The following is a 27,094-nucleotide window of genomic DNA, read 5'->3' as shown; positions in this document are numbered from 1 at the left end:
AGGGTGGTGGCATTGGATGAATGGTGCCAGCGCTAGCAAGACCTGCAGGCCTCCTCCTCTTCCTCTACCACGCACACCCCCTGAGCCCTGCTTTCCGCGCCCCCCTCTTCCCACCTCGCCCAGTCTCGCCAGTCCCGAAGTGGCTCACCTGTGCCTGGCCCTGCGGCCGGCCCTGGATGTTGCTGTCCAGGACTCCAACGTCGTGTTTGTGTGCCTGTCGTCTGGTGCAGTTTTTGCCTGCCATACAAATCCTGGTCGACATCCGCTTCCCAGTCTCGTACACCTTTTGCGATCTTTCTTTTTTCTCTCTTTTCCTCATCCAACAACGCTCCCTCTTGTTTGACCACAAACCCATTCATTCATTTTTCTTGGACCCTTGAGCAGTGCTCGACCAACTATCAGTCCCACCAATTCATTCCTTCACAGAAGACTGTTTCGAGGTTCATCCAAACTACCAACCAACGGATTCGTCCCGTCTTGTCGTCACACAGAGAGTTCAGTGAACTCCCTTTTCATCCCAACTCTACAGAATCAGTCTGCCTCCAAACATCAAGTACATACCAAGGACTGCTCCGAGCTCCCATCGACAACCTTGAACCCAACCAGGCTTCCCACGCTGTAGCAAGCACATTCCCTGATCAAGAGGCTTAGCCCATTGCATTCATTTCGCTTCCAACTCCACCTTGACGGAAAGGACGATCACCAACTTTACTATCAAGAGGCCGTATAAGTCTCCTGGATCACACAAACCAAAACCACTTCGACTACCAACACAGTCTTCGACAAGCCAAAATGAAGACCGCCGCCTTCCTCTGCGCCGTCCTGGCTACCACTGCCATTGCCCAGCCCCATCAGCATGGAAGCAAACGCCGCCATGTCCACGGCAAGCACCAGAAGCGTCACCTCGTCACCGAGTGGGTTACCGAGACCGCCTACGTGACCGAATATGTTGATTCAACCTCCACCGTTTGGGTTGAACCCGAGGTCTCGTCCACCAGCTCGGCGCTTCCTACCACCTCCGTTCCCGCCCAGTTCTTTGAGCCCGCCGACCAGCCGTCTTACACCACCTTGTCAACCTCCACCAAGCCTTCCGCGGCTGCTTCTCCCATCAAGGAATCCGTTCAGCAGCAGGCGCCAGCTCCCATCCCCACCACCACATCTACGCCCGTCCCTGCTCCCCAGACCCCGACTCCCGAGCCCGTCCCGACTTCAACCTCTGTCTACGTTGCTCCCCCGCCGGCTCCTACCACGTCCACTACTCCCGCCCCCGCGCCTCAACCTACTACCAGCCAGGCCCCTCCCGCGACCACTTCCGCTGCTTCTGGTGGTTCCGGCGGTGGTTCTGGCGGCATCACGCACACTGGTGACCTGACTTACTACGCTGTTGGTCTTGGCGCCTGCGGTGAGGACGACAGCGGCAAGGACAACACCGAGAACATTGTTGCCGTCTCTCACTTGGTCATGGGTGCCCAGTCCAACGGCAACCCGTACTGCGGAAAGAAGGTCCAGATCACCTGCAACGGCAAGACCACCACTGCCACCGTCCGCGACAAGTGCATGGGCTGCGAGGCGGATGCCATTGACGTCAGCGAGAAGGCCTTCCTCGAACTCTTCGGCAGCCTCGGCGTTGGTCGCGGAACTGTCGAGTGGAAGTTCCTTGACTAAGAGGCGCACTGGTGCGCGCTCTCGCTCCAGCTTCTCTGGGGTTCCGCGGGTGCTTCATCGTCTTTTGCCATGCCGCTTCCCAATGGAGGTGCCGCGCTGATCACCTATCATGGCAGTTTCCCAAGACAGCCATTTTTCACTCAAAATCTCAATAACAATTATGGTCACATTTCACCTCACTTGAATGAGGACGGCGCCTGGTTCACAGCACGGGACTGGATTGGATAACAAAAAGACTACGAACAAAACTACGGTTTTGATGACGTGATGACGAATATCTCTATACCTGTGTATGCGTACTCCGTTCGTGGGTCCAAACTGGGCGGATGCATTTGGTGTTCTGTTTGTGGATATGCTTGTCCACCGGTCAGTTTCTAAACTTAACTTTCAATGTATATATCTATTAGGGGTGTTACCTATGGTATCCCCGAATGGGCTATTGAGACCAATGTGGTTTCCAGGACAAAAACAAAAAGTAGAAAAATCCCATTATTGGAACTCGATCTGCAATCCCACTCTCCGCGTTTCCTGGACAATCGGCCGAGTGACTGCCCTCTTCCACATCTTGGCATTCTTAATGTCTGAGAACCCTCATGAGATTCCCCTCGAGACGCAATGATATTTGACGAAATATTCGCCATAGTAGGCAAAGGAGGGGCAAAACCTAGCCTCCCACTGGTTTGCAAAATGACACAGTCGAACATTCCAACGACCAGCTCAGGTGACGTCCAAACTCCAAAAAGGAGAGAAAAAGCAAACATCGCCCAGCCTGACAGAGACATTCTGCATCGCATCTGTTACCGTGGCTGCATTAGCCGTCGAGCCCCAAAGCCCCCTCGCCCCCCCTTCTCTTGCCTCTCTGGAGTCTGCAGAGGCGATTGTCTCTGACACCCAGGCCTGTACGTGTCTCGCTCCGCAACGATCCGGATCGTCCTGGGCCAGTCCAGCGAGCCGGGCGGCGGTTCAGCATTCCTCGTCTGCCTGCGCCTCAGTTGCCTTGACTTATTTGGTAAAGGTTGGTTTCACGAGCCGAGGACGAGAGAAAGAGAGATGGCCTAAGTCCAGTCCCATCTTCGCAATGCGCCTTGTCCTCATTGTTGTTCCATTTTGGCGAGGGAAACTGTTCACAGAGGACCGATATCCCGATATCTCGTTGAGTTGGAAGACGAGGTCTAGGTGATCTATTCATTGCCACAGACTGGGGGCTTTTGTAGCTGCAAGAGCTACCTATGCTGTACAGAGGATGACGTCGAAAACTCGCAGAGGAACTGCACCGTTTACACACGCCCCTATTCCGAAGTTGCACAGAGATTCGCCACGACAGGCACCTTTGTCTACAACAAGAACATATCCAAGTCATCCATCTCCTTGATGGAAGGCAAAGCCCTCGCCTTCTCAGCCCTCTCCTCACTGACCAAGAACTCAGCCGGAAGCTCCTCCTCCCCATCCACGTCATCCTCCCTCCTGCTGCTGCCGTCGCCGCCGCCGCCGATCATCATACCCGCCACAGCCCGCCCGCACAGCGCGGCTTGCGGCATCCCGTGCCCGGTATACCCGGCGCAGACCCACAGCCCTTCCCCGCCGCCGAGGACGGTCCCGGCGGGCACTTGTCCCACCCACGGCCTGCCGTCGCGCGAGAAGGCCATGATGCCCGTCCACTCGTGACTCGCTTGTAGCTCCTTCTTGCTATTGGCGTTGGTGGCGCTGTCCTCTTCCTCTTGCGCCTCCGTCTGCGTCTGCCCTATTCCCGTGACCGTATTAGTGCGACCAGTGTCAGTAGTGCGAGCAAGATCAAGATTTCTCGCCCCAGCCCGCCTCAAATACGAAGCAACAACAGGATCAACCTCGTCATCGTCAGAAATACCCACCCCGCGCAGCGTCCCATTCGCCCGCCCACCGCCCAGAATCATCTCCAGCCCGGGGCTGGGCCGTTGTATGAGGTAATCATCCTGGTTCGGCTCACCCTTCGCAGCGTCGGAGCTCGCCATGAAGACATAGCTCCTCCCGAGCTCGGCGCGCGGCCGGGGCGGGAAGAGGGCGGCGACCTGACCTCGGACGGGGACGACGAGGTCTGCGAAGCGGGGGAGGAGGCGCGAGGTGTAGGCGTTTGAGGCGAGGAGGACTTGTGCGGTGGCGATTTGGCCGCGAGGGGTGTGGAGGATCCATGATGGTGTGCCGGACGGGGTTGAGGGGGCAAGGTGTTGGAGGCGTGTTACGGGCGTGGAGGTCTGGATGTTGAAGGAGACGCCTTGCCCGACGTTTCCCGTCAAAGTGTCCACGTCAGCCTTGTCCACTCCGAACCTCCGCAGCAGATCTTCAAAGATCCACGACACGAGCTTGTAGGGCCACACGCTTGCCGCCTCCTCCTGCACGACGGCGCCGGCGGCGTCCGGGATCCTGAGGTCTGCGAGCTCCTCCGCGTCCGTGACGAGGCGCGCGAGCGACGCGAAGCGAGGCGGCAATGCGGCGATTTGCTTGCGAGCGGCGTCGACGAGATCGAGCGTCAGCAGGGCGTGAACGCCGCGGAGGGAGACCCAGTCGCAGGGGATGGCATTGTTGGCGATGAGGTCACGGATGTGGGCGTAGTTTGCGAGCTCAAAGGTTGCGATGGCGGTGTTTGGGTTGTATGCTACCGGCTGGCAGTGGCCGCCGTTCTGGATTGTCAAGTTAGTTCTAAAGGTTCCTTTTCAAGGTAAATCGGAGGGCTTGGGATGTTGGTGGGGATAGATAGTATGACGTGTATGAGTGAGTGAGACGATGATAAGGAAGTCACCCCCGTCTAAGCCCCTCCAAACAATGGAAGAACCTCCATAACGAGACATTCTCAAAATACACAAGAAATTGAAAGAACTCACCCGTCCAGTAGCCCCCCAACAAACCTCCCGCGCCTCAAGCAGAACAACCCTCTTCCCCTCCCCACCAGCGCCGGCACCAGCCCGCTCCAGCAACTCCTTGGCAGCGAACGCGCCCGTGATGCCGCTGCCGACGACGACGACGTCCGCGGTCGGCGGCAGGTCCCGTGTGGTCCGGTGGCCAAGCAGCGTCTTGGAAGGCTCGCGGTGCCAGTACGACGCCGTGCTCTTGGCCGAGGGCAGGTCGGCTTGGCCCGGCTGGAGGGTTTCGCCTGTCATTGCTTTGCTTGTTGAGGGTTAAGTTGAGATGCTCGGGGTTTCTTATCGGGGTTGAGGGGTTATTGATAAGCTTTATAAAACCGCGATGTGCCGTTTTTGGAATGTTGTGAATTATATGTTAGAGACTTTTACTGCAGCCAAAGTTCTATGTGAAATGCAGTCGTCAATGTTGGTATTTATGTGATGTTGGTCGCGTGAACTGATCAGTCATGTGCCTGGGCGAGGAAAGTGGTGGTGGTGGTGGTGGTGGTGGTTGACTATAGGTCGCCGCACATGTGAGGTCGGCCGGCCTTGCCCCTCCGGCCCTTGCACTCCTCCCACCGTATGAAAGCCGAAACGCGGCATCATCGACACACGTCCGCGGCCTGCGTCACTGCTGTCGTAGATTTCCACAGACTGCTGGTTAATGCTGATACGCGTGTTCAAAGAATGCCGAAGACATGAGCATCATCAAGAAATTTGACATTACTGCCCGACTACCGTACCAATTTTTAAGGGTGGAAACGCCAATTTTCTCTATTGTGCCATCAATCCATTGGCCACCCGGAGCGCCGCAGCTGTGAATGCCGCAGTGCACACTGCCTGGGCCAGCGAAGGTCATATCTACAAGACAAGAGTACGCTAAAGGACGTAAATAGCGTAGAAGAAACACCTCTCCAACTCTTTTCTCGTTTCTGGTCCGTGGGGTCGTAATTTGGTTGTCGTCGCTTAACCCTGCATCTTTCTTCTCTTTCCGATCTGGGCGGAGAAACCGGTCTTGATGGCGGTGACGGAACGTCTCGAACCGCAAGAGTTGCAAGTAATGAAGTACAGACGGTTCTCTCCCTTGGACAGCTCGGTGTCGGCGGACTTGCCTGGGGTCGGTTGTCAGTAATCGCAACGAGACGCAATGGTGGGGTATTTTGTTCGTAAGCTTACAGGTCTTGCAGGTGACGTACTCGACTGTAGGGAAAGAAAAGAACTTTGGTCAGCATCTACGCGGCAGCAAACGTCAGGGGCACCGAGCAAAGACTCACTAATGTACTTGCGCAACACGTTCTCGAGCTGCTTCTGCTGGAAACGACCCTTGATAACAAGGCGTCTGCTGCCGTCGACGGAACCACTGGTACCCAATTCGGAGAAGAGGTAGGCTGTGACGTGCTCCTCGGTTCTCTTCATGCGCTTGCAAATTTCGGCAATGTTGGCAAAGATTGTTTTCTTGTTGCCTTCACGCATGCACTGCGGGGGCGGGATCTTGTAGCTCTTGGAGCCGCTCAGAGCGTGGTCGGGGTTCTTCTGAGACAGCTGGTGGAAGAAGCGGTTCAGGAGCAGGCTGTAGCTGAGGGCCTTGGTCTCGTCGTGCTGCCAGATACCGGTACCTTGGTCCATGTCGCCATCGTCGGCAGCACCCTCGGCCTCGGCGCCCTCCTCCTTGCCCTCGAGCTCCAGGGCCTTGAGCTTAGCGGTGAACTCGTCCTCATCGCCGTCCTTGGGAACCTTCGTCTTCTTCTTCTTCTTTTTGATCGACAGGTCAAGACCGCCGTCCTCGCCAGCGGCAGCCTCCTCAGCGTCGTCACCTTCCTTGGGAACCTTCTTCTTCTTCTTTTTCTTCATTGACAGGTCGAGCCCGCCATCTTCAGCAACGTCGGGGACAGGGGCTGTCGCATCTTCGGCTCCAGCTTGAGAATTGGCATCAGCATGTAAGGCTTCAAGGGCTGCGGTAAGCGGCGGCGTACGGGGCGTGTGCGACTGGGCTGTCTCCTTGGGTTCCTCGGTGGCGTTGACCATTGTGACTGAACCGTCTGCGTCGACTACTACTTGCTCGTCTGTGAAGGCGACGGATTTGCGCTGTTTGCGTTCGGGGGCGGGAGTGGTATCCTGTGGGGGGAGGCACCTATGTTAGAAAACGATATTCAATGGTGTTTGGGTCTTTTTTTTTTCTCCGTTTGAGGAATTGAAGAGAAAAAAACTGGATCAGTAGAAGAGGGGACGGGGGGTCGAACAACGGTCAGGTGGTGATGATGTCCAGCAGCTCGGGCGGTTTGACAGAGGTTGAGTCACGGAAAATGTTCTGTTCAATTCGTGTCTGGTTCCGGTTCGCAGTGGGGTAATCAAGCATGGGATTGGTGGAGGGGCCAGTGGGTGGTGGTGCTCAGAAGTGCGCATGAGGGAGGGCTAGCAACGGTAACTTACTTCGACATCCATGATTGCGGCCTGTGTCTCACTGAACCGAGTCTCGGTTAGGTATCCTGGGGCGGCGCCTGGCGAATTCCTTTGGGCTGGTATTAATCTGGGCTGGTCCACGGTGCGACTGAATGAGTCTACTGTCGGCACGATATGGTGCAGAAATCCCAAACGACCGGTCTGTGAAATGGCGGAAGGAGGTTGTCTGTGGTCCGTCACAAAATGGTTCGGTAATGCGAATTTGTGAGAGCAGAGTTGAGAATTGGCTGCAGCAGTTGGGAGATTTTCTTGAGGGGGTGTGACGTGAGGGTGGAAGACGACTATCTTTGCCCACTGTAAGGTAGCGGCTGCGCGCCCGACAGGTGAGGGTGGGCTGTGACTCAGTGATTGTACGTCTCACGTGACCGCAAGGTGACTCTTTCCGTTTGTGCTCGTTGCCTTCTGTCACCATGCCCCCTCGCCTGCAGCGTTAGTAGGACCCATCAAAAGCGACTTGCAAGCCAATTAAAATCGAGGTCCCAACGTCTGCGAGTGGCCGTCCTGATTGCCGTTTCTGGTTGAGGAAACGGGGGAGAGAGAGCTCCAGGCGTTCCGATCTCCGCTGTTGGCCCATTCAAGCTGCACCGGCATTAACCATTGGAGAGACATCGCGGACCTTGAATCAACCGTCCCCTGCGAACGCCCATCAAGAGGGTTGTCTTGTATCACAACAGCTACGAACATCAAGCGGACGCGTGCAAGGGACACACCCTAGCTATTTCCGAGAAGCAGCGTGCCGACCGAGTTCGATATCCTCCTCCCCCGATCCATTCAACGCACCTGAACCCAAGAACCGAGCTGCCGACGACGCCTGCCTTCCCCCGACATGATGGCATCCACCGACTCCTTCATCCTGCACGACGACGTCTCACCTTCCTCCGATAACGACGAGATTGACTCCCTGCCTTCAATATCGAGCAGCGTGCTAGACTCCGAGGATGAATCAGACGCCCAGGAGGAGTGGGAGCGTAGTCTGGAGCAGGTCCAGCTTCTCTTGACCATGGTCATTGTTCCCTTTGCCGGCAAATACTTTGGTCGCAAGTTTGCATACTGGAGTAAGCCTCGCCCCGGTCTCTCAAGTCTCTCGTCATCGTTCAAGATGCTGATATGGTATACCCACAGGCTGGTCACGATACATGGAATGGATGCACAACGTCGAGGTGCGGTGGACGAACAAGGGCGCCTTCAAGGCCGCCGGCGCGGCTGAGGCAGCGGCAACATTATAAGAAGCGCATTTTGGGGCTTACTGGGCTCTTTGGAAAAACGAGACTTTGGGCATTCTACTACCAAGCCCGCAACATCCTGCATGGTGTTCGGCGTGTATACATGGTTGGCGTTGAGGGCAAGCCGTCATAGAAGACCAGGCGGCACATATTGAGGCGAGGCATCCAGCCCGGTCCAAAAGACTAGATCTAAATCGAACGTTTGAACGAATTTATCAAGCATATCTCGATGCCAAGGGGGTCAACTAGCTCACGATCGCAGTATGCTCAGTATCGATTTGGTCAATCTCGGAGGTGAATACGTAATTTATATCCTATGATCCTTAATGGGTCACGTGTAGTAGGTAAAGGGTAAAGTCGTGGAATGGTATCAATTCGTTGTTGTACTACAAAGAGCTGCTGATGGCTCCGTGGCCAATGCCCCAGCTCCCAAGGCATCATAGGCCCCGCCGTATCCCTGACAATATATCCATGTCATCCCATACCCATATCCAGTCATTCATTATTACTACATGCCATCGTGAAAGGTAAAGTTATCAATAACCTGCCGCCAACGCCGTCAGGACTCGGTGGTCTTCCTGCAAGTCTTGCGATGACCAAATGTCCTACCCAGCCGGCCCGTCCAATTCCATACCCCGTTTGTTCTCTATTTCATTTTGCAGAGTCTGCGCCGCACATAGTTGAGAAAGTCGAAGACTTAGACGCCGACTTGGGCCATGCTAGGGCGGGAGCTGCGGACAGAGCCACCGCCGCGACGGAAGTTCATGAAGGTGAAGAAGCCTCCTGCGCAGAAGCTAGCAAACAGGAACCACATGAAGACGGTGCTGGCCTGAATCTCGCGGCATCGCTTCTCATCGTCGCCGGAACCCCAGACGATGTAATCGCTCGGCAGGTTGCTTCTGTTCAGAGAGCCGCAGTTGACTGCGCGCAGCTTGGCCGAGAGAACAATAGCGTCGATGAAGGTGAAGAGAATGGCTGCGCCGTCAAGGGCCAACAGCACAATGGGAATGGCGATGGCCGAGACAAAGGCAGCGGCAAGGCCGTACAGAGCCGCCAGCCAGCTGAGGACGGCGACGAACATGGAGAAGTTGATGGCGGCCATAGCGGAGCCGGCGCTGTTGATGTTGAGAGCGATGACATTGCCGATCAATGCTGTGACGAGGAGGACCCAGAGGATCTGTACACCTCGGACGAGGACCTGCAACATTGATTCCATCATGTTGGGCTGGTAGTGTATCGCTTGTCGTGAGTATTCGGCAAGAGCGATTTCAGGTATCTAGAGAGCTTGAAAAAGCCGAGAGGACGGTTCTCTATAAGCACCGGAATGTGTAATTGGTGTCGACGATTTGTTTATAGCTGTGTCTAAGACGAAGCTGGATGCTGTGGCGTGACTGGTGCTTGATGACGATGGTGAATCTTTGCTGTTGATATTGTCAGACAAACAACGAAATGTCGATTTCGGACTGTAATTGTGTGTGTGATGTGGAGGAGGACAAGAATCAAACAGAGTCTTAAGGGGTGGCGTGGGACAAATAAGATAGTTCTGGATCTGGACTTTGGTTGTCGGGTGATTAAGGTCGTGGCGGAAAGGCAGTCGCAATGAGCAGCAGACAAGGGTATCTTTAATAAGTTGGGAGGGTGGGATGGGATCGGTCGAGGAGGGTTCTTCCCAGGTTAAAAAGTCAGTCGGACATGGATGGGAACCTAACCTAAGCCGCCTCTACTGTGTAAGGTGAAGAAGAACTCTTTCGGCACCGGGCATGGAGATTGTGCGCTGCTGCTGCGGAAGCTGCGCGCGGACAAGGACAAGAGGGAGATAGAGCTTCGATGATGGATCGGCACTTGCGGGAACTATGACCTCACCAGCCAATGTCTTTCCTTCACGCGCGCAAAACACAACACAACACCATCAACACTAACACGGTACGTACCTCCCCCCACCTACCTACCTCAGTTCCGTGCTCTATCTACTGGCATCTGAGCCTCGATGTACTTACACATGCGCACACGCAAGACACTGTACATGACACCGTTCGGTAGGGCGCGAGCTTCCACGCATTGCTTTGCAGCTTCAATCTTGATGTTGCTCGAGCGCCTGACATGCCTAACGCGGTCCAATGGCATCATCCAAGGGTCCAAGACGGCTCCGACGATGCCGCTAGACGGCTTGGACGAGACCGCGTTCAGCCCAACGAATCCCTGGGACATCCGCGACCGTCATACATTTCGCGCCCACCGACCTGCCCCGTACTGACGGATAGGGCATATTCAACTGGCAACAGCTAGCTTCTGAAACCAAGGCAGTAGAACTTTGCAGGGGGAGTGAGCAACTCGGGGCTGAGAGGGAAAGATTTCTTACAGATGGTGGCGCGTTTCTGGTGGCGCCTCTCCCGACGTGCCCGAAAGCCGTGGACCACTGGGCCCTCTTCTCGTCCAACTTGTGGACTTGATGGGAAACTCTTGGGAGGCCGCAAGCGAAAGGAAGCAAGGCCGCAGCGCTCGTGGTTGCGCGGCTCTCATTGGCAATTGTGGCTCTGTTTTCGCCCTTCCTGCAGGGTTCATGAGTTTCCCATCCAGCTTTCCTGTTGTAGGGATGGAAGGTGAAAAGACTTTTCTCGGTGCTATGAGCCCTGTCAACTCTGTCAGACCCTCTCCCTACCTTCCCTATGAAGTACAGAGAACCCCTACATGCTGCACTCCGTAGGTTATTACCGGCGGGGTGATGCCGGTTGGCAGGTGAAGAGCCTCGCAGTCCCCCTCCCACTTCTCTGGGATCCTTGGAAATCCTCTTGCCCCTCCTTCTTCGCCTTGTCTGCCGTGCGTTCTCCGGCCCCTGCAGCAAATCCCCCTCTCTTCCTGGCGATTCGCTGTTGCTTTGGGGGAAGTCGGCCGCAGCCCAGCAACCACCCTAGAGAAAGCATCCATTTCGACCATCCACAACACATCTAAGCCCCGGCTCATTGTTTCTGTACCCTTGTTACGATCGCTGTCGTCCTATCGAACCTTGTGCGACTACTTCGGTGAAACAAGGTGAAGCCAGCATATCCCGCGCTTGGGAAAGTCTGTCGCGTCGAACTTGAGCTGCCATCCATCTAGACCCTCACAGATATTCAGCCAGGAGTCATGATAATCAAGGTAAATAACAGAAAACGCAGGAGCAGCAAATCCCCCGGTGGCTTCCCCACGGACAAACAGTCACACCCGCGTACTATTCAACAAGCTTCCGGCGTGGTGAACTCACCGTCATGATTTACACCCTCAAATCAGCGCTACCAGTCCACAGTCCCCTAAGTCCTGATTAACCTTTTTTTGTCGCTTGAGAGCGGACAGTATCTAGCTACAATTATCATCACATGAACATAGAGGTTAAGAAGATCTCTTTAAATCTTCGTACATCTCCATTCAGTCTCTTGCTCTCTAACTTTCATTTAGTTTCATTAGGGACATAAAACGGAGCGATAAGAGACCTCAGCCGCTCATTAGTGGCATTGTAAGTATCATGGTCTTTGTTTCTCCCTCACCAAAATCGACTCTCAGCTTCTGAGACGTATCTTGCCGCTATCAGTGAAGCAGCCATTGAGACTGGCGGCACCGACAAAAGAAAACACATTCATCCAGCGTAAAGGGCTTGGCATCACCCTGCAGCTCTTTCGTCTAGGTAGCTTGCTCTGCCAAGCGATCATCCATTCTTCATAAGCCCTCTAATGTCCCATTTCTAGACGTAATCAACTACTCATCTGTTGTCGCCTTCAGAAGCCCCCCTACCCAGGGCCGAAGGCGGTTCTGCTCGCCTTACACTACTGCCCTGGATCGTGACGTTTAGGACACTTACTCACACTCAACTCAATACCCAGATCCAAAATGTCACGCGTCACACTTCTAGATCCCATGGCGTCATGGCTACCGAGCCGCTGTCAAGCTACTGCGGCAATAGAAGAATTACAATTTCTCTAGCGCAGAAATTATGACCTGCTGTTACTAACAAGTCTAGGTAGTGTAGCAAAGCAGAGCAGACACACAGACACATGCCGTGGACTCAAAATTAGCCCGAAGCCAAGCCGGGCACTTTCGTCCTAAAAAGTACGCCAGGAAAGGAATCATGACGTTACTCGAGTGCAATGGGTTTACGCACGGTCATGAGATATCGACCTTTGGTCATTCATTGACAAAAAATTACCCTCATCTAATCATGTTCTTGACGAGGGGGAAAAAAAAAGTCCACCGCTGATGCGTATCATCATGATGTCTCCCCTGTTATTGACACGAACCCAACGCCACAGCCGTAGCTAATCCGTTTTTGCGCTCCCCGCGTACTCCGCGTGTCTCTCAACCTAGAAGTTGGAGAAAGGAAGGAAAATTGACCACCGCCCCGGCCGCCCTAGATTTTGGAGAGTTCTAGAGCAACTACATCATGTTCTTCACCGGCTAAAGTTCAAGAGCCCCTCAATATACTTCCGTGTGTCAATGCCGATCCCCGACGCAAGACGGCCCGCGCCGTCACCGCCCCACCCAGATCCCGTCAGTCCTATGCCGCCCTCGGCGAACGACGAGCTGACGCCGCGGTAGCCGGCGTGATCGCTCGCCCTACGGATCAGGATAATCTCCTTACTGACCGTCGGGCTCGGCGGCGTAGGCGATGCCGGCCGCGCTGTGCTGGATCCATCGCCGCTCGCTGGGGAAACGTCCCTATCCGACGTCGACTGGGCGCCGTCCTCGTAGTTCTGCGCTGGCTGAAATGCTTCGTCGCTCGTGGCGTGTCGATTCAGGATGCGCTGCCAGACGACCCACCAGCCACGATTGGTCTTGCAGGTCCTCTCGAGCTGATTCATTTCCGGCCTGGTGAGGTTGAAAATGTTGAGTAGTTGCATGTGTGTGTTCATGGCCTCCACTCTTGACCATGGTAATGGTGCGTTTGATAGGAATGCTTGTGTGTGGTCCGGAATATTTGGTATGGTCGAATGTACCGTCATAGCCTCAGCGTCCCATACGAGATCGTAGATGTTGGACGATGAAGAACTGGACTCCGGCCTATCTGGCCGATATTGGATCGAAGATAAAAGTGGCTTTCGTAAAGGTGCCAACTGGAAATGAAGAGACTTGTAGAACGAGTTCCAGGCCAGCGAGTCGGTCCTCAACTCAAAGAGGAAAGCAAATATGAAGGGTTTGTTTACGTAAACGACGACGCGCATCTTGCTTGCTTTGTTTGAGTCCTGGTTTCCAAATGTCGGGTTCGAGCTCACAGCGTTGGCTCCGAGAGGCGTCACATCGTTCGTGAGGTTGCCGAGGTTCCTCACGACATCTGCTTCTAGGCGATCCGTGCCAACTTTGTCAAGCTCAACGTGGACGGTGCGTAGCATGGTACGAGAGTTCGATTCGGGCTCAGCTGCCTCATCTGAGGCTCCGTTTTCCTCGTCGCCACTACCCTCCTCGACATCGCCCATCAGGCCGATGAGGTAATGTCCCTCGTCATCTTCCATCTGCTTAGGTTTCACATGCGGGTTCACCGCAGCCTTAGAGGACTCCCCAGTTTGAAACGCAGCAACGGCAGATAGTTGGCTCTTAACCGCAGACGAAGAAGTATCCGATTTGCCGATTGACCAATACGTGCCGTACCCCAACTTCATGACCGTCATAAGTTTGTCCATGTGGCCATCGCTCTCTCCTTGAGTTGGCGTAGCGGTAGAGCCGGTAGCGGCTACAGTGTCGGCTTCGGTGTCGCCGATCTCGGGAACGGGGGCCGAATTGCCCTTGGTGTCACTTGGCCTTTTGGCTTCTTTCACCGTACCAATATCAAGCCCACGCCGCTCAGCCAGTGTTCTCGTCGAGGTCGAGCTCCCAGAAGCAGAGCCAGAATTTGATCGATGATTATTGGGGCGAACTGGCGGCCGTACTGCTGGCTTCGTTGTAAGCGCCGGGGCTGGTGCTGGTTTGGATTCCGGGGCCGGCTCAGATCTCTTCACCCGTCGGCCAGCGCGAAGAGATGTCGGACTATCAATGACGCCGTAGGCGTTTTCTCCCCATGTATACAAGTCTTCCATCCATAGGGTGATATCTCTCACGGACTTGCGAGATAACGCTCCTGTCCCCAGAAAAATGGCACCGTCTTCAGGACCTGGATCTTGTCCTGTACCCAGCCAGGACCTCTTCGGCTCCTTCCCGGTTTTCGATTCCCCATCGGCATCCAATGATCCAAATTTTGAGACCACCAGGTCTTTAAGACCCTCAACTCTAGTGACGAGCCCTTCCAACACCTCTCGTTCCCCACTGCCCCGCTCCTCTTCGCCGACGCCAATGCCCAGTTCGCCAGACGCAGCGATGTTGATGCCTCCAAATACTGTGCGAATTGGGTTCCCTTGTAACATTACGTTCCAAGTTGACAAAAATAGGTCCCAATACCGACCAAGCAGGCTGAGGAAACTCATTCTTCGGGAGCGAACAAACAGGGCACTGAGTGAGGTGCCATGATGAAGCAGAAAGATAGTATGAGCACGGAGCAGATCCTGCAACAGAAGAGATGACGGCTTAATCTCCTTAGATGAATACTCGACAACCTCTTCTGGGGTTTCTTCTGCTTTCCCTGTCTGAAGCTTGGGCGGCAAAGGAATACGAGTAAGATCAATGGACTGCAGGCAATCAGCAATAGGAAAACAAAGCAGTGTAAGGAGAAACGTACCGCAAGAATCCACCAGTCTTGCTCCAGCTCATGGAGGATCACACGTGTCTTGTCCGTGTCGATGGAGTCGACAGGCTGGCCGCCAGAGAAGCTCTTGCTGAACTCGACCATGCCCTGGGCAAGACCAATCTGACGAAGACGCTCATTGCGCTCCTCTTGAGACAGATTCTCAGTTGGCTTTGCACGTGAGCGGTGACGCCGTTTATGTCGTTGGGTGTTGACTGAAGAGTAGTAAACAATTTGATCGTCAAGAGTCTCATCAGAATGACCCAACGATGGGTTGAAGATGGCAAGGAAGCCTAGCTGAGCCGAAACGATGCCACCCGGTGACAATGCCATGGCTTTTTTTGATTGCTTGTGATGGTGTGGTCCTGCCAACGGCGGTTCACTGAGAGCGGGGACGGAATGCCGTGATGTCCAGACCCATGAACTTCAAAATCAATGGGTGCAACGTCGGTGCGGCGGATTCAGACGGTAGGTAGCAGCAACCGCTGACGATGGTAACCAAATGGTAGGTCCCACGGCTCGTGAGGTGGCGTCTGAAAGGCTTGGAGCGTTTCTTCTTACGCTCTAACAAGCGTCAAGAGCGGCAGGAGCGGTAGCAGCAATCCGAGCCGAGATGCAGAAATAAGGTAGATTATTCGAAAACCGAGCTGGCGTCACCGACAATGTCAGTCAGCAAGGAAGAGCTTGAGGCCGAGGCTGCCCACACAACCTGGATGGCAACGCAAGCGCGCACGCAGTGCTGGCGAGTTGTGTTCGCGATGCTGGCGAAAGCCAAGTCATTCAGTTGTGCCTCCTGCGTCGTCTTGGAGGAAGATCGGCGGTCGAAACTGCCCGGGAAGGCCGAATGGGGCTTTGGGCGGAAGATATGGAAATTCTGTGAGATCTCGATCGAGATTCCCCACGATGCAGGGCGTGCTCCAGTGGCGCCCAGGACAAGGCGATGCGAGGCGATTGAAGGTGAGTGGTCTGCTGCTGACTTGATTGGGCCGAACCGGAGCACTGTATTTTGGAAGGTATGCTGCGAAGGAGTGGAGGCCAGACCCGGCCGAACTTGGCGTGGTTACGGAGCACTTTCTCGCTTATTTTAGCCCGCGGTCTGGGCCGCCATGGACTTTCATCTCTTGTTCTAAGGTATTTTGTTCTTCCTCGATAACAATACACAAAGCCAAACTGTGTCTGGGTGAACACAAACGGATAGTGTTGGACACTTGAAATACGCTCGCCGGGACCACAGCATACCAAGGTACCTCACGGTCGGGTCCGACGGATGCTAGGACTTGAGACGGAAGAAAGAAGGGATAGAGGGACAAGACCATGGGGTACCTATCCCATTATGGGAATGTCGACCAGGGTAGCGGTACGTGCTGTTAGTGCACGCTCGAATTCGATGGACAAGCTGGGAGGGAGTCGCAGAAATGTGTCCAAGGACGGGAACGAATGCCGCAAGAACACCCAGTACGTGGGCCGACTTCCACGTTTTGGTCAACTCCGTTTCAGCAGCGGTCAAGCGCAGACCAGGTCTGGGCTGCTATGACTGGCTGGAGTCTGGAAAGAGAGAGTCACCTATCTTCATGTTACGCAACCTACCTACCTTACTCTCTCACGGCTATCTCCTGCCTCCGGTGGTCTAGCGGTGCGCTAAGCCAGGAAAGTTTGCGTGGAGTGACAACTCACGCGCAGCTCATTTCTCCCGCGTGCTTGGGGAACATGCTTCTCCACGTGGAAGTGGAACTTCAACCTCATGCCTTGGTGATCATCATGACCTTGAGCTTGTACCTCTCCAACTCTGTATCTAGAGCCGGAACCCAATGTCAAACCTTTCGAGCAGCCTGAACTGTGCTAGGAAACAGCATCTTCGAAATGGCCATGTCGGGTGCTGCGTTGCTACTTGCGTAAAGCCAACACAGCCAATGAAGCCTATGAAGATCGTCAAAAACTTCCCAACCAGGATTCAACCAATGATGGCCTCTGATCAGGTACAGGAAGCATGCTGCCATATCTATCAACAGTGATGGACTCCCCAACTTGAGAGAAGTATCACTTGGTAATCTTATCTTAATTAGCTTAAGAGCCAATACGTCCATCTCCTCGGAAGCCATCGCCCCAGCCGTAGAACACTGGAGAGAGAACTCTAGGCTGGTGATTATATGCCCATCAAAGGATAAAATAGACACAGAGTAAACGGCTTTTCATGTGCAGATTCATCTCATCGTTCAAGGGACTTGTCTTTCCTTGAAGATGGTGGTATCATTCTCAACCCCAATTGCCAACAGCCCTTATTAGGTAGCCGCGACTCCGGCCCCAAGTCTATTGTATTGTAAAACACAAAGCCGCTATGCTGTAACTCAAAACGTCGTCTCCCGTAACTTGCCAATCTTGCCAATCTCATACTCTATCCAGCGACCGACTCGCGTCCGTCCAGGCACAAGAATGCTGCCCGGGTTCATGACATGACACCCCTCGTACGTCACACAAAACGGTGGCGCCGTCGTGTCTACAAGGACCATTGATGTTGGCAAAGGGTAGAGGTGCAGAGCCGTCGCATAGTCCCAGTGCACTGGGCGGGTCGCTTGACGGAAAGGCGACAGATACCCTTGGTCCAAGATCGTCTTGACGAGCTTCCGCGCCGCATGGATGTCTTGAGGCAGGCTCGAATTGACCTCTTTTACAGCGGGCTTCTCGCTGGGAATATCAACGTCCATAGCCTCGTCTGCTTCGACTTGGTCGTTCCCTGCCATATTGACGTCGTCTGCTCCGCTGCCGTCTTCGGGAGGCTGGGTCTCCTCATCCTCGCCGGCATTCTGTTTCGATGACTTGAGGCGGACTGCCGTGCGGCGGAGGCGAGCTGAGATATCATCTCGGAAGACGACAACTTCGTGATTCGGACCGAAGAGTGTCAAACGGCTTGGGTTCGACGTCCAGATGGCCTCGCCATCGCTCTTGGCCCCGAGCTCCGCATTTGCCGCTGCGAAAACGCGTCTAATACGTGATGTGAAGACATCCGGTGCACCTTTTCGAGGCAGCGGTGTCGCAGCGCCGGCAGTAAACGCTGACACCCAACCGTCGTTGTCTCCAGGAACGAACACAAATGTAGACGTTTGGAGGAGCGTGGGGTAGTCGGACAGGGCCGAGGCCAAGGCGTCAAAATATTCTTTGTACTCAATGCTGCCGCCGCTACCACCCCTGGCAAGAACAGCATGCTGCGTGAAATTGCCCGTGACAACGAAAGTCATTGGACTTGAGCCTTCGGGCTCAGCTGCATATATCGCAAGTATCCTTCGCAAGGCTTGCAACGTTCGTGGTTGGTCAAGGTTCAACTCGCCGATGATCACCATCCGCCCTCTACTAGGCACCTCCTCGGCAGAGTGGCGGGGCAGTAACCGCTGTTCAAGCTTCCGCATCTTGGATCCGACGGCTCGTTCGCTTCCGACGCCGAGGAAATCGATCCAGCCGAATCCACCTCCTATGGTGTGATCCTGGCCGCCATCGGGACCACTGACTCCTAATGTGGCTCTCCTCTTCTCGCATGGGGGTTGACCGATGAAGAAGCCTTGGAACCTGCCGCCTAGTGTTCCTCCGACACCGCTGCTACCACTCAGTCCCTTGCCGACGGACTCCTCTTCTTCCTCGTAAACACCATCCACGAGCACAACCATTCCAGGAGCGAACCAAGCCGAATCTTCGGGGATTGCAACAGCTTGTGACACATCTAGAGCAATAGTGGCCGTCAGGTCGCTAATCGCGAGGCCTCCCGCAGGCAACACATTCAACATCCCCAAAAGCATGTGGTGGCTACCATGGCGACCTAAAAGATTGGCGATTGGGGTAATTCTGTGGTTTAGTTGGTTTGATGATGACCGTTTGCCCGAAGGAGCCCTCGTGCTCGCAACTGCTGACGTCTGGAAGGACTCGTTCCTGAGCAATCTCTGGTGTATGACATTGTACCTGTTTCTGAATAGCGCAGTTTTGTGTGATGCTGGCGGTAGGAGTGAAGGTTTTGAGGTTTCCCTGCTCATCGTTAGCGAGTAAGCTCCTGCCTCGGGCAGAACCCATGTCGTACCTCTCGAAATGCTTCTTGGCAACATTGTAGGAATATCTTGGCTGATCGTAGGCATCGATTACGTTGAACCACTTCCGCGGATCCTTGATACTCTCGTCGTCCTCTTCTTCCTCGACGCCCAGACTAGACATGCCAAAGCTCTGTTGGCTGTCCTCTCGAGCCAACGATGCCTGTGCCGGCCGCAAACCCAATCTCGCGTTTGACATGTCCACATCTTGCCCCGGTTCGATCAGAAGACTATTCTGTCGACTCAAGCCTCTGGCGCCGGCCACAATTTTGCCCCCGCTCATATTTCCCTCCAAGTTTTTCAGAATATCTTTAAGCTCTGGGCTTGCGCCATCGACGATAACTCCACCATTGCGGCTTTTCCATGACTTTGCCACCTCCTCCAGGACCTTCTCTGCGAGTCCCTCCTCTCGCCATGCGGAACCACAATGCCGGCCGATGAATGTAGCCAATTCTTGTAAGGCGGAGGAGGCAATGGTCAGACTGTGTTTCTTTGTGAAGGTTCGGAATGCCAGTGGTCGTAGTGTGGCTGGAGGTAGAATGATGGGGAGGATCGCGTGTTTCGTCGGCGCTGAGACTTTGAAAGGCTTCAAAGGATGGACTGGGGTGCCGAATGCGGGCGAGGACGAGGGTATCGCAGAAGATGGAGGGGCAGGCGTCCTTGCGGCAAAGATGTTGGCCATGGGCATTTTGCGCTTAGGAGATATTGACGGTGGCGGATCCATGATTGAGACGTTTCTCTGTGATTTGAATGGTATGGAGATGGCAGTGTATCAAAATTCGAGGATCTTTTTCGGAGTGGCGGTTGTCGCACTTGTCACAGAGTGGTTGTCAAGAACAGTCGCGAGGGACGCCAAAGGCTTAATTGAGACGCGTCCATCGCAGCGAAACACCGCGTCTTGGTTAATTGATCGCGCTCTCTTAACCCCGCGCCACAGTCAGCCGAAGTGGGGTTGAGTGTTGTGGCTGTGGCTGGAGAAGGTGGTGGCTCAAGCTTCCTTGACTGACTCTGGGCAGCTGGGATGCTGTCATCGAAAGAAATCGGAGCTGTCTGTGCCAAAATTCGAAAAGACAAAGCCTCTCTATTGCAAATACGCCGCTCCTGTCTTTCGAACCCCTCCGACCAATATACTCACAATGCTGGCACCAGTAGCTCGACTCATGCCGAGGCATGTTTCTAGACTCAATTTCTTCCGTCCCATGTCCAGCTTGCCGTCCAACCCGCACATTGTGAGTTCCTGTCCCTCTGCCATGCGTGTCGATAAAGCAGCTGACCGTTTCTACCGCGCAGAAAGTCTTCCCTGCGGATGCATCACGAGCCTCTTTTCTCCTATCCTACCTCGAAGATGAGCCTCCGAACCAGAGAATAGCCATTGGCTTCTCTACGACCGATCCTCCGACGCCACGATCGTTTATCGAGAACCAAACCTTTACCAAGATCCTCTATGAAGTTCTTGCGGAGCATGCGCATAAAGACAAGGACCTCTTAGCGCAGGCGCAAGCCTTTGCAGGGCCTGGCGGAGCCAATCTTGGCTCTGGAGGGGCACTCTTTGCCCAGAAGAACAAGAGGCGTTCGTCGAGCAAGGTCGGTGGCGGCGGCGGTGCCGGAGGCGGTGGTGCTGGTGGTGCCAGTGCCCAAGGCGGCGCCGGAGGAGGCGGGCACGGCGGTTACGTCCACCTTAGTGATTCAAGAAACCCTCCAGATTTTGGTCGCATTGCCTGGCCTGAAGATATCCTGGGCAGCGTTGAAGTCGATCAAAGCGGCAACATAATTGGTCAGCTCGAGCCAAGTGGAACATATCGAATTATCACCAACGAGGGAATGTAAGTTGCGAAGCCTCTGTGAAACAAACTAGACAGACAGACTAACACGAATAGTCTTGGGTTGAGTCCGTATCTTTCAGAAAAGCTCGTTGAGAGACTTCGCGAGGAAGACGATAAAGACCACTCGTAATCGCCCCGCAAGTATCGGAGGACTCTTCGGGGGGGGGGGGGCAGCTAGCCGACCCCCGGATGCGCGCTGTGAACTTGTACGCTCATGTAATAGTAGCTCACCACTTTACGACTGCATATATTGACGAGATTATGTTAGTCGGTTTCTAGGATGAACATTAGGTTGCTTTCTTCGCCGACAGGTACCTTTTTGGGGTCGAAGTGCAACTTGGGAGGAAGAGGGCTAGACGAAGCCTACGCGGGTTTGAAGAACCCACCCACCTCCACTTGGTCTTTTGTTCGAGCAATTGGCAAGGAAAAAGCACACGGAGGGGATCGTGAGCTTGCTCCTTTAACCTCGGGAATGGAGTTGCTGCAGAATCTTTCGTCCTGCAGACACGGTTTCCCCCCACAACCCCGTACTCGACTCCCGCCATAATATGCACATGGACGAAAGGAGCCCAAAAACAGAAGCGGGCACATGCACTGGATTCCAGACCGCCGGTTGATGTTCTCGGTTGAGTCAGTTCGGGTATGTTTTACCGACTAACCCTGGAATTGTCATCAATAGTCTTGAAAGATTTTGATCCTCGAATCTTTGCATCTCGATAGTTTTCCAAATGGTACAGATACCTGGGTCAGAGGGCCGTTGTTCCTTTGGATGGTAGGATTGATCAGGGTTGTTTAGCCGATGCAAGCAGCTGCAGCGCCTTGATCCCTGGGTGGCCTGAGTTGCCGGGCCGTCCATAGGATGACATGCGGGCGGGTAGCGATGCCAGCGATCAGTTGGGCTCTGCTTCCTTGAGTCCAGGGCGAGGGATTTCCTATGGCCAAGAGCCCACTCTGTATCCAAACCCAAGGTAGTAATTACTGCGTAAGAGGTTCTGTGACCACCGGCGCAGTATGTGAAAATGATACAGATACACCACCAGAGTATGCCTCGAGCCGCGATCCATCTACTGGTCAGGTCTAGTCACTACTTATCAACATCAAATGTCTTGTATCATTGTGTGTAGTTGGTGCGCTTGAATATGACTCGGGACGAACGCGTATTCATGCTGATATAACCTGACGGAGAGTAACTACGGATACCTGATCCTGATATTTGTTTGATTCAATGCTGACGAATGAGCAAGTGTCGATATCGTCAGGCGATGTTCGATCCTGCAACGGCAGTTGTGTCTGTCTGTTCTCAGAACGAGCGTAGCTATCATGTAGTCATGAGGCTACAGCCACCAACCTTACTGATGATGCGACCTGATGTAGTTGGACCGGCTCACTCAGCGGTATGATTATGAGCTGTCACTTATCAGCGGCCGCCTCACACCGCAGCCTGGGGTAATGAGGTATATGATACCCAAGGTGAGTTGGATTATCTATCTCGCCATTATCTGCTCACCCACCTTAAAACTCTACTTGGATTTCCATGTTGGGCCCAATGGAACGGGGGTTGAGATGGTGTGAGGAGGATCATATCAATGATTACCTTTCTAGGCTACCTTGGACGCGTAGTTTCTAAGAATGATAGCAGCGCTACTGAGTAGAATTTTTTTTGCGCTCAGCCTGCAGCAGTATCTGCCAAAGGTAATTCGTGATGATTCTTTCATCAGGTTGTGGTGAGTAATAATGGCCTGTAGGTTGGGGCACCAATAGGTATGACCTGGAGGGACGGGACTCTTTGAAGCACAGACCAGAGCGCACTTTCTCCCCACCATTGCGGGCAAGAGTCGGCGAATGGCACCTGGCATGGGCAGGCAGATGGAAAAAGAAGGGGGGGCAGGAAGCCTGAAGGTGCAGAACAGCCTGGCACAAACCAGACGAGCCAGGGAGCTTCTTGGCAGCCACTCCACCTCACCAGTCCATGTTCCCCTCCACAATCCACCTCCAACTTCGTCATGCCCACTTGAGTGTGGTCCAAAGGCTTGCTCCGGCCACAACCCCATTCAAACAAAAACGACCTGAGTCCCCCCCATCCCCCCTCCCGACCGACAATATGGCTTCCGGTTTCGACGAGGAGGAGCTTCATATCAGTCTCTCGCCCTCCCAGATCCGACGACGCTCCCAGCAGCACGGTGCCGCCTCCGATGCTGCCGCCTCCGCCGCCGGCCATCACGAACTACGACCGCCTGTGCCCGGTGCCGTAAACATCGCCAATATGGGACCGCCCGTCGATACCACCGCCCCGCTGCGGGAGAAGATCAAGACGGAGCAGCGCATTGGTGCCTACAAGATCATCAAGACCCTGGGCGAGGGCTCCTTTGGAAAAGTGAAGCTGGCTATCCACAATGGTACCGGCCAGCAGGTTGCTCTCAAGATCATCGCGAGGAAGAAGCTCATCAGCAGAGACATGGCTGGTCGCGTGGAGCGTGAAATCGAATACCTACAGCTTCTGCGACATCCTCACATTATCAAATTGTATGTGACATGTCTGAGACGACGCTGGCTCGCTTCAGGCCTATCGCTAACTCAAATTAACACAGATACACTGTTATCAAGACCCCCAACGAGATCATCATGGTCCTTGAATATGCAGGCGGAGAGCTTTTCGACTATATAGTGCAAAACGGCCGAATGAAGGAGCCCGAGGCGCGTAGATTCTTTCAACAGATGCTATGCGCCGTCGAGTACTGCCACCGACACAAGATCGTGCATCGAGACCTGAAGCCCGAAAACCTTCTTCTGGACGATAACCTCAATGTCAAGATTGCCGACTTTGGTTTGAGCAACATCATGACGGACGGAAACTTCCTGAAGACGAGTTGCGGAAGTCCAAATTATGCCGCACCCGAAGTCATTGGTGGCAAGCTTTACGCTGGCCCAGAGGTAGATGTGTGGAGTTGTGGCGTGATTCTTTACGTCCTGCTAGTGGGCAGACTCCCCTTTGACGATGAGCATATCCCCAGTCTCTTCGCAAAGATTGCACGCGGCACATACAGCATACCGCAGTGGATGAACTCTGGTGCTGCAGGCCTCATTAAGAAGATGCTGGTCGTCAACCCTGTGCAACGTGCCACTATTGATGATATCCGTCAGGACCCCTGGTTCATGACTGACCTGCCGCCTTATCTGGCGCCGCCGGTCGAGGAGTTCTTCAACACAGGCGTGGACCCTAACAAGGCCATCCAGAAGAGTGACATTGCACCCAATGCCCCCCCTAGAGTCCAGGAGAAGTTGCACAACGAGGTCACAGAGAAGATCAGTAAGACCATGGGTTACGGAAAGAAGGACGTAGAGGAGGCTTTGCAGGCTGCGGAACCGTCAGCGATTAAAGATGCGTACATGATTGTTCGCGAGAACAAACTCATGCAAGTGAATGGTACGTATCTACCAGCGAGGGCCTGTCCACATGATGAATCACCGTCTAATATTTCAACAGAGGCCATGTCATCACTTTCAGTAGATCAAGATGGCTCTAGTAGTCCACTTCCTAGTGCATCATCCGCGAGGTCGGGTGGCTCGACAGTCGGTGGGCAACGACCCTACATCAGCAAGATCGGAATTCTGCCTAGCAGTCTGCCAACCTATCACAAAGAGTACATGGAGCGTGAGAAGGCTGGCCCCGAGGACCATCCAGCGCCAACAATCGTCGTCAACGAGCCAGGCTCATCCGCCCGCACGGATGCAGAAAGGGAAGAGACAGCAAGGCATCTCAAGCCTCACTCCAGGAACAGTCAGGTCAGACTCGACGATTCCAGCAAACGGCCACAAGGCATGACGCCCGTCGTTCAGGCGAAGAAGACAAAGCCTGTGAGGTGGCAATTCGGTATCCGCTCGCGCAATGCGCCTTGGGAAGCCCTCTTGTGTATTCACAAGGCCTTGAACAAGCTCGGTGCGACTTATGTGCCCGACGAAGACTATGAAAAAGTCCACGGCAATGAGGCCGATCAACCCAGCAACGACGGTAGCTTCGTCGAGGAATACGCTCCTCAAGGGGCCAATGATTCAACTAGCAGTATTGATCCTCTCAAGAGATATAAGCTACCAGCCGACCCATGGCATATCAAGGTCCGATGGGAGACGTCGAGTAAGTGTTTGCATACTTCCTGATCTAGGGTTTCCCACTAACCAGACTACAGCACTGCATCAGGCCTCAGGAACTCCCACAGAGGGTAGTAAGACCCCAGATAGCTTTCATGTTGTTGGCGATGATGAGGGGAAGCGAGATTTTGTAGCCTTGCACGTGGACATCCAAATATACGAGATGGAACACGGCGTCTATCTCGTGGACTTCAAATGTTCTGGCTACGAGACGGCCGACAAGAGACTGCTCGAAGAGAAGGATGTCACAAGTCCTTTCCCTTTCCTAGATATGGCTGCTAGGTTGATAATGCAATTAGCCGAAGCAGACTGAAGATCCGTCTTGGTTGATCCGTTATCCCTCGGGAATGTTTACTCCCCTCCGTTTTCTTCAGGGGTTTAACTTGGGAAATACTTTGAAAACGGTGGGCTCAGCGATAGACATGGGAAGACATGCCGATCGATCGGTCATGTTACAGCGTCAGGTTATGCGAACAAGGGAGTTTTGGTACGGGGGAGAGGGATGGTGTGTGGTGTTCTTTTTGGTTTCTTTTGGGGCAGTACCCAGCGGCAGCAGAAGGGCGTGGCTCTGGTCCAGTCGTCTCAGCTGAGGCGAAAGTGGCATCGCGTGTTTCCACACCACCAGGTCGAGATCTAGAGGACATCGGGTTGTACTCGAAACGAGGCGTGGGGGTGAATAGACACACTATTTTGCATCACGAATAGGAGTTGAATTCGTTAAGCATCATATCACCACGGCGCGACCACGGCATCATTACGAGAACTTTGTCCATCTCGGAGACCAGCTCAAGCCCGAGACCCCTTACACCCAGTGTATCAATCGGCGGCCACGGCACCTAAGCAGAGCCTCACGACTTTAGAGTCCGGGATGAACATGCCGCAAAATATGAAGCTCCAAAGCGCAAAGGCGGCGAGGATCTTGGCTCAAATTGGCAGCCAGCTCCGTGGTGTGTGTCCTGGAGATGATCATCACTTTCACAGACCTACGGATCCCGCACTCTAGATCGAATCGAAATGCTGACCCCTCGGGCGTGTTTTAGCAGAGCCTCATGGAAACGAGCGCCAAGAAAAGGATTGAACTTTGAACTTTGGAGACTGCCCTTAATTGTGTCCGTATTTCGTACACGGGGGACGGGCAGAGGAATGCAAAAGTCGAGACCGAATCCTTTTCTGCTCAAAGCAGAATCCAGCTCCGTCCGCAAGTCCTGTGCGTTGTGCCACGAGAAAGTCAAAAAAGAGGAAGGCAGTGGGCAGGGAGACAGGCAGCGGCAATGGACCCTGAAAGGGGTAAGTGTCAGTTTCAACGAACCATGACGGTGATTCCTCTTCCAGCCCAGGTGGGTGGGTGAATGTTTATTCGCTCTGGATGGAGGCCCTGGACAATTGATAGAGGCCCTGGATGAGAAAGACGGCCCCCCGCCCACGGGACTCGGGTCTTGGGACGTCGCGGACCACTTCAGACGATACACTCTGGGGCTCGGGACGGGAACTCCAGACGATACATACGGAATGGGGGGATTTGATTACGTACGTCCCCTCCTGTGCCGAAGGTGGGATATTGACGACGACATACAACGACCACGTCGGCCACCACCGCCACCTAACGTCCCGCCGACCGAGGGCGCTTTTCGGCGAGTTGTAAGTTTCGGTGGGGATTATGGAGCCCTTTTTACGGCAACGGTCGATAATCTCCGGGACAGCCGGCCTTTGCCATCCCGCCGGAATGCGATTGAGAAACCGGCATACCCGCCTTTTGCTTGCGACTGCGAGTCGCGAACCTGCAGAAGCTCACACGACACAATACCGGACGTGGAGATGCCAAGCGATGGGATGCGGGTCACTTGGCAGCAAGGTCAATACTGAGTCTTCGAATACTCCCTGTTTCTCTTTCGCTCTCGAGGTTCGGAGGAATACCATGCTTAGCTTTGAATCGGCTCTTGAGGAAACTTTCTGCCTCGGATCGGATATTTTTCTTCCATAGTATCGTATCCGTGGTAGCAGCCGCAGTCGGCAGCATTGATCAAGGCAGGGCGCTTGCTTTTCGTCTTAGTGATGCTGACAATATCACAACTTACACGTATTCCTGGTGCCGCGCATCGCGCATCGCCAAATCACGGACTTCTCGCCGTTCAATCTATATCCAAGCCAACGATCATCG

General features: G+C 54.1%; 12 protein-coding genes across 12 annotated transcripts; 7 read left to right on the top strand and 5 right to left on the bottom strand.

The window, feature by feature from the left end:
* Nucleotides 1–282: 282 nt before the first annotated feature.
* On the top strand, nt 283–651 carry CCOS01_05749 (uncharacterized protein; the record flags this gene model as incomplete). The annotated part of the gene is made up of 2 exons (XM_060453926.1): nt 283–499; nt 554–651. Coding segments are annotated over 2 exons (315 nt in total), but the record flags the coding sequence as incomplete, so codon positions are not given.
* A 141-nt stretch (nt 652–792) lies between these two features.
* On the top strand, nt 793–1,665 carry CCOS01_05748 (allergen Asp F7; the record flags this gene model as incomplete). Its single annotated transcript, XM_060453925.1, has 1 exon — nt 793–1,665. The coding sequence occupies one exon, from the start codon at nt 793–795 to the stop codon at nt 1,663–1,665; it is 873 nt and encodes a 290-aa protein (XP_060315697.1).
* Nucleotides 1,666–2,999: 1,334 nt separating this feature from the next.
* Nucleotides 3,000–4,796, bottom strand: CCOS01_05747 (FAD dependent oxidoreductase; the record flags this gene model as incomplete). The annotated part of the gene is made up of 2 exons (XM_060453924.1): nt 3,000–4,319; nt 4,545–4,796. The coding sequence occupies 2 exons, from the start codon at nt 4,794–4,796 to the stop codon at nt 3,000–3,002; spliced, it is 1,572 nt and encodes a 523-aa protein (XP_060315696.1).
* Nucleotides 4,797–5,504: 708 nt separating this feature from the next.
* On the bottom strand, nt 5,505–6,980 carry CCOS01_05746 (domain found in IF2B/IF5; the record flags this gene model as incomplete). The annotated part of the gene is made up of 4 exons (XM_060453923.1): nt 5,505–5,650; nt 5,715–5,738; nt 5,813–6,653; nt 6,969–6,980. 4 exons carry the CDS (start codon nt 6,978–6,980, stop codon nt 5,505–5,507), a joined length of 1,023 nt encoding a protein of 340 aa, XP_060315695.1.
* An 844-nt stretch (nt 6,981–7,824) lies between these two features.
* On the top strand, nt 7,825–8,224 carry CCOS01_05745 (uncharacterized protein; the record flags this gene model as incomplete). Its single annotated transcript, XM_060453922.1, has 2 exons — nt 7,825–8,053; nt 8,121–8,224. The coding sequence occupies 2 exons, from the start codon at nt 7,825–7,827 to the stop codon at nt 8,222–8,224; spliced, it is 333 nt and encodes a 110-aa protein (XP_060315694.1).
* Nucleotides 8,225–8,918: 694 nt separating this feature from the next.
* On the bottom strand, nt 8,919–9,440 carry CCOS01_05744 (uncharacterized protein; the record flags this gene model as incomplete). Its single annotated transcript, XM_060453921.1, has 1 exon — nt 8,919–9,440. One exon carries the CDS (start codon nt 9,438–9,440, stop codon nt 8,919–8,921), a length of 522 nt encoding a protein of 173 aa, XP_060315693.1.
* Nucleotides 9,441–10,090: 650 nt separating this feature from the next.
* Nucleotides 10,091–10,475, top strand: CCOS01_05743 (uncharacterized protein; the record flags this gene model as incomplete). The annotated part of the gene is made up of 2 exons (XM_060453920.1): nt 10,091–10,144; nt 10,236–10,475. 2 exons carry the CDS (start codon nt 10,091–10,093, stop codon nt 10,473–10,475), a joined length of 294 nt encoding a protein of 97 aa, XP_060315692.1.
* A 2,164-nt stretch (nt 10,476–12,639) lies between these two features.
* CCOS01_05742 (uncharacterized protein) lies at nt 12,640–15,233 on the bottom strand (the record flags this gene model as incomplete). The annotated part of the gene is made up of 2 exons (XM_060453919.1): nt 12,640–14,844; nt 14,895–15,233. The coding sequence occupies 2 exons, from the start codon at nt 15,231–15,233 to the stop codon at nt 12,640–12,642; spliced, it is 2,544 nt and encodes an 847-aa protein (XP_060315691.1).
* A 329-nt stretch (nt 15,234–15,562) lies between these two features.
* Nucleotides 15,563–16,181, top strand: CCOS01_05741 (uncharacterized protein; the record flags this gene model as incomplete). The annotated part of the gene is made up of 2 exons (XM_060453918.1): nt 15,563–15,857; nt 16,135–16,181. The coding sequence occupies 2 exons, from the start codon at nt 15,563–15,565 to the stop codon at nt 16,179–16,181; spliced, it is 342 nt and encodes a 113-aa protein (XP_060315690.1).
* Nucleotides 16,182–17,245: 1,064 nt separating this feature from the next.
* On the bottom strand, nt 17,246–19,691 carry CCOS01_05740 (DNA polymerase alpha/epsilon subunit B; the record flags this gene model as incomplete). The annotated part of the gene is made up of 2 exons (XM_060453917.1): nt 17,246–18,908; nt 18,961–19,691. 2 exons carry the CDS (start codon nt 19,689–19,691, stop codon nt 17,246–17,248), a joined length of 2,394 nt encoding a protein of 797 aa, XP_060315689.1.
* A 412-nt stretch (nt 19,692–20,103) lies between these two features.
* On the top strand, nt 20,104–20,920 carry CCOS01_05739 (uncharacterized protein; the record flags this gene model as incomplete). Its single annotated transcript, XM_060453916.1, has 3 exons — nt 20,104–20,196; nt 20,258–20,790; nt 20,845–20,920. 3 exons carry the CDS (start codon nt 20,104–20,106, stop codon nt 20,918–20,920), a joined length of 702 nt encoding a protein of 233 aa, XP_060315688.1.
* Nucleotides 20,921–22,891: 1,971 nt separating this feature from the next.
* On the top strand, nt 22,892–25,249 carry CCOS01_05738 (uncharacterized protein; the record flags this gene model as incomplete). The annotated part of the gene is made up of 4 exons (XM_060453915.1): nt 22,892–23,313; nt 23,379–24,214; nt 24,275–24,922; nt 24,975–25,249. The coding sequence occupies 4 exons, from the start codon at nt 22,892–22,894 to the stop codon at nt 25,247–25,249; spliced, it is 2,181 nt and encodes a 726-aa protein (XP_060315687.1).
* Between the last annotated feature and the right edge of the window lie 1,845 nt (nt 25,250–27,094).

This window comes from Colletotrichum costaricense, assembly GCF_030867565.1.
Source record: "Colletotrichum costaricense strain IMI 309622 chromosome Unknown Scaffold_5.1, whole genome shotgun sequence".
In the NCBI taxonomy this organism is placed as follows: domain Eukaryota; kingdom Fungi; phylum Ascomycota; class Sordariomycetes; order Glomerellales; family Glomerellaceae; genus Colletotrichum; species Colletotrichum costaricense.
This window is presented reverse-complemented; position numbering and strand designations above follow the sequence as displayed.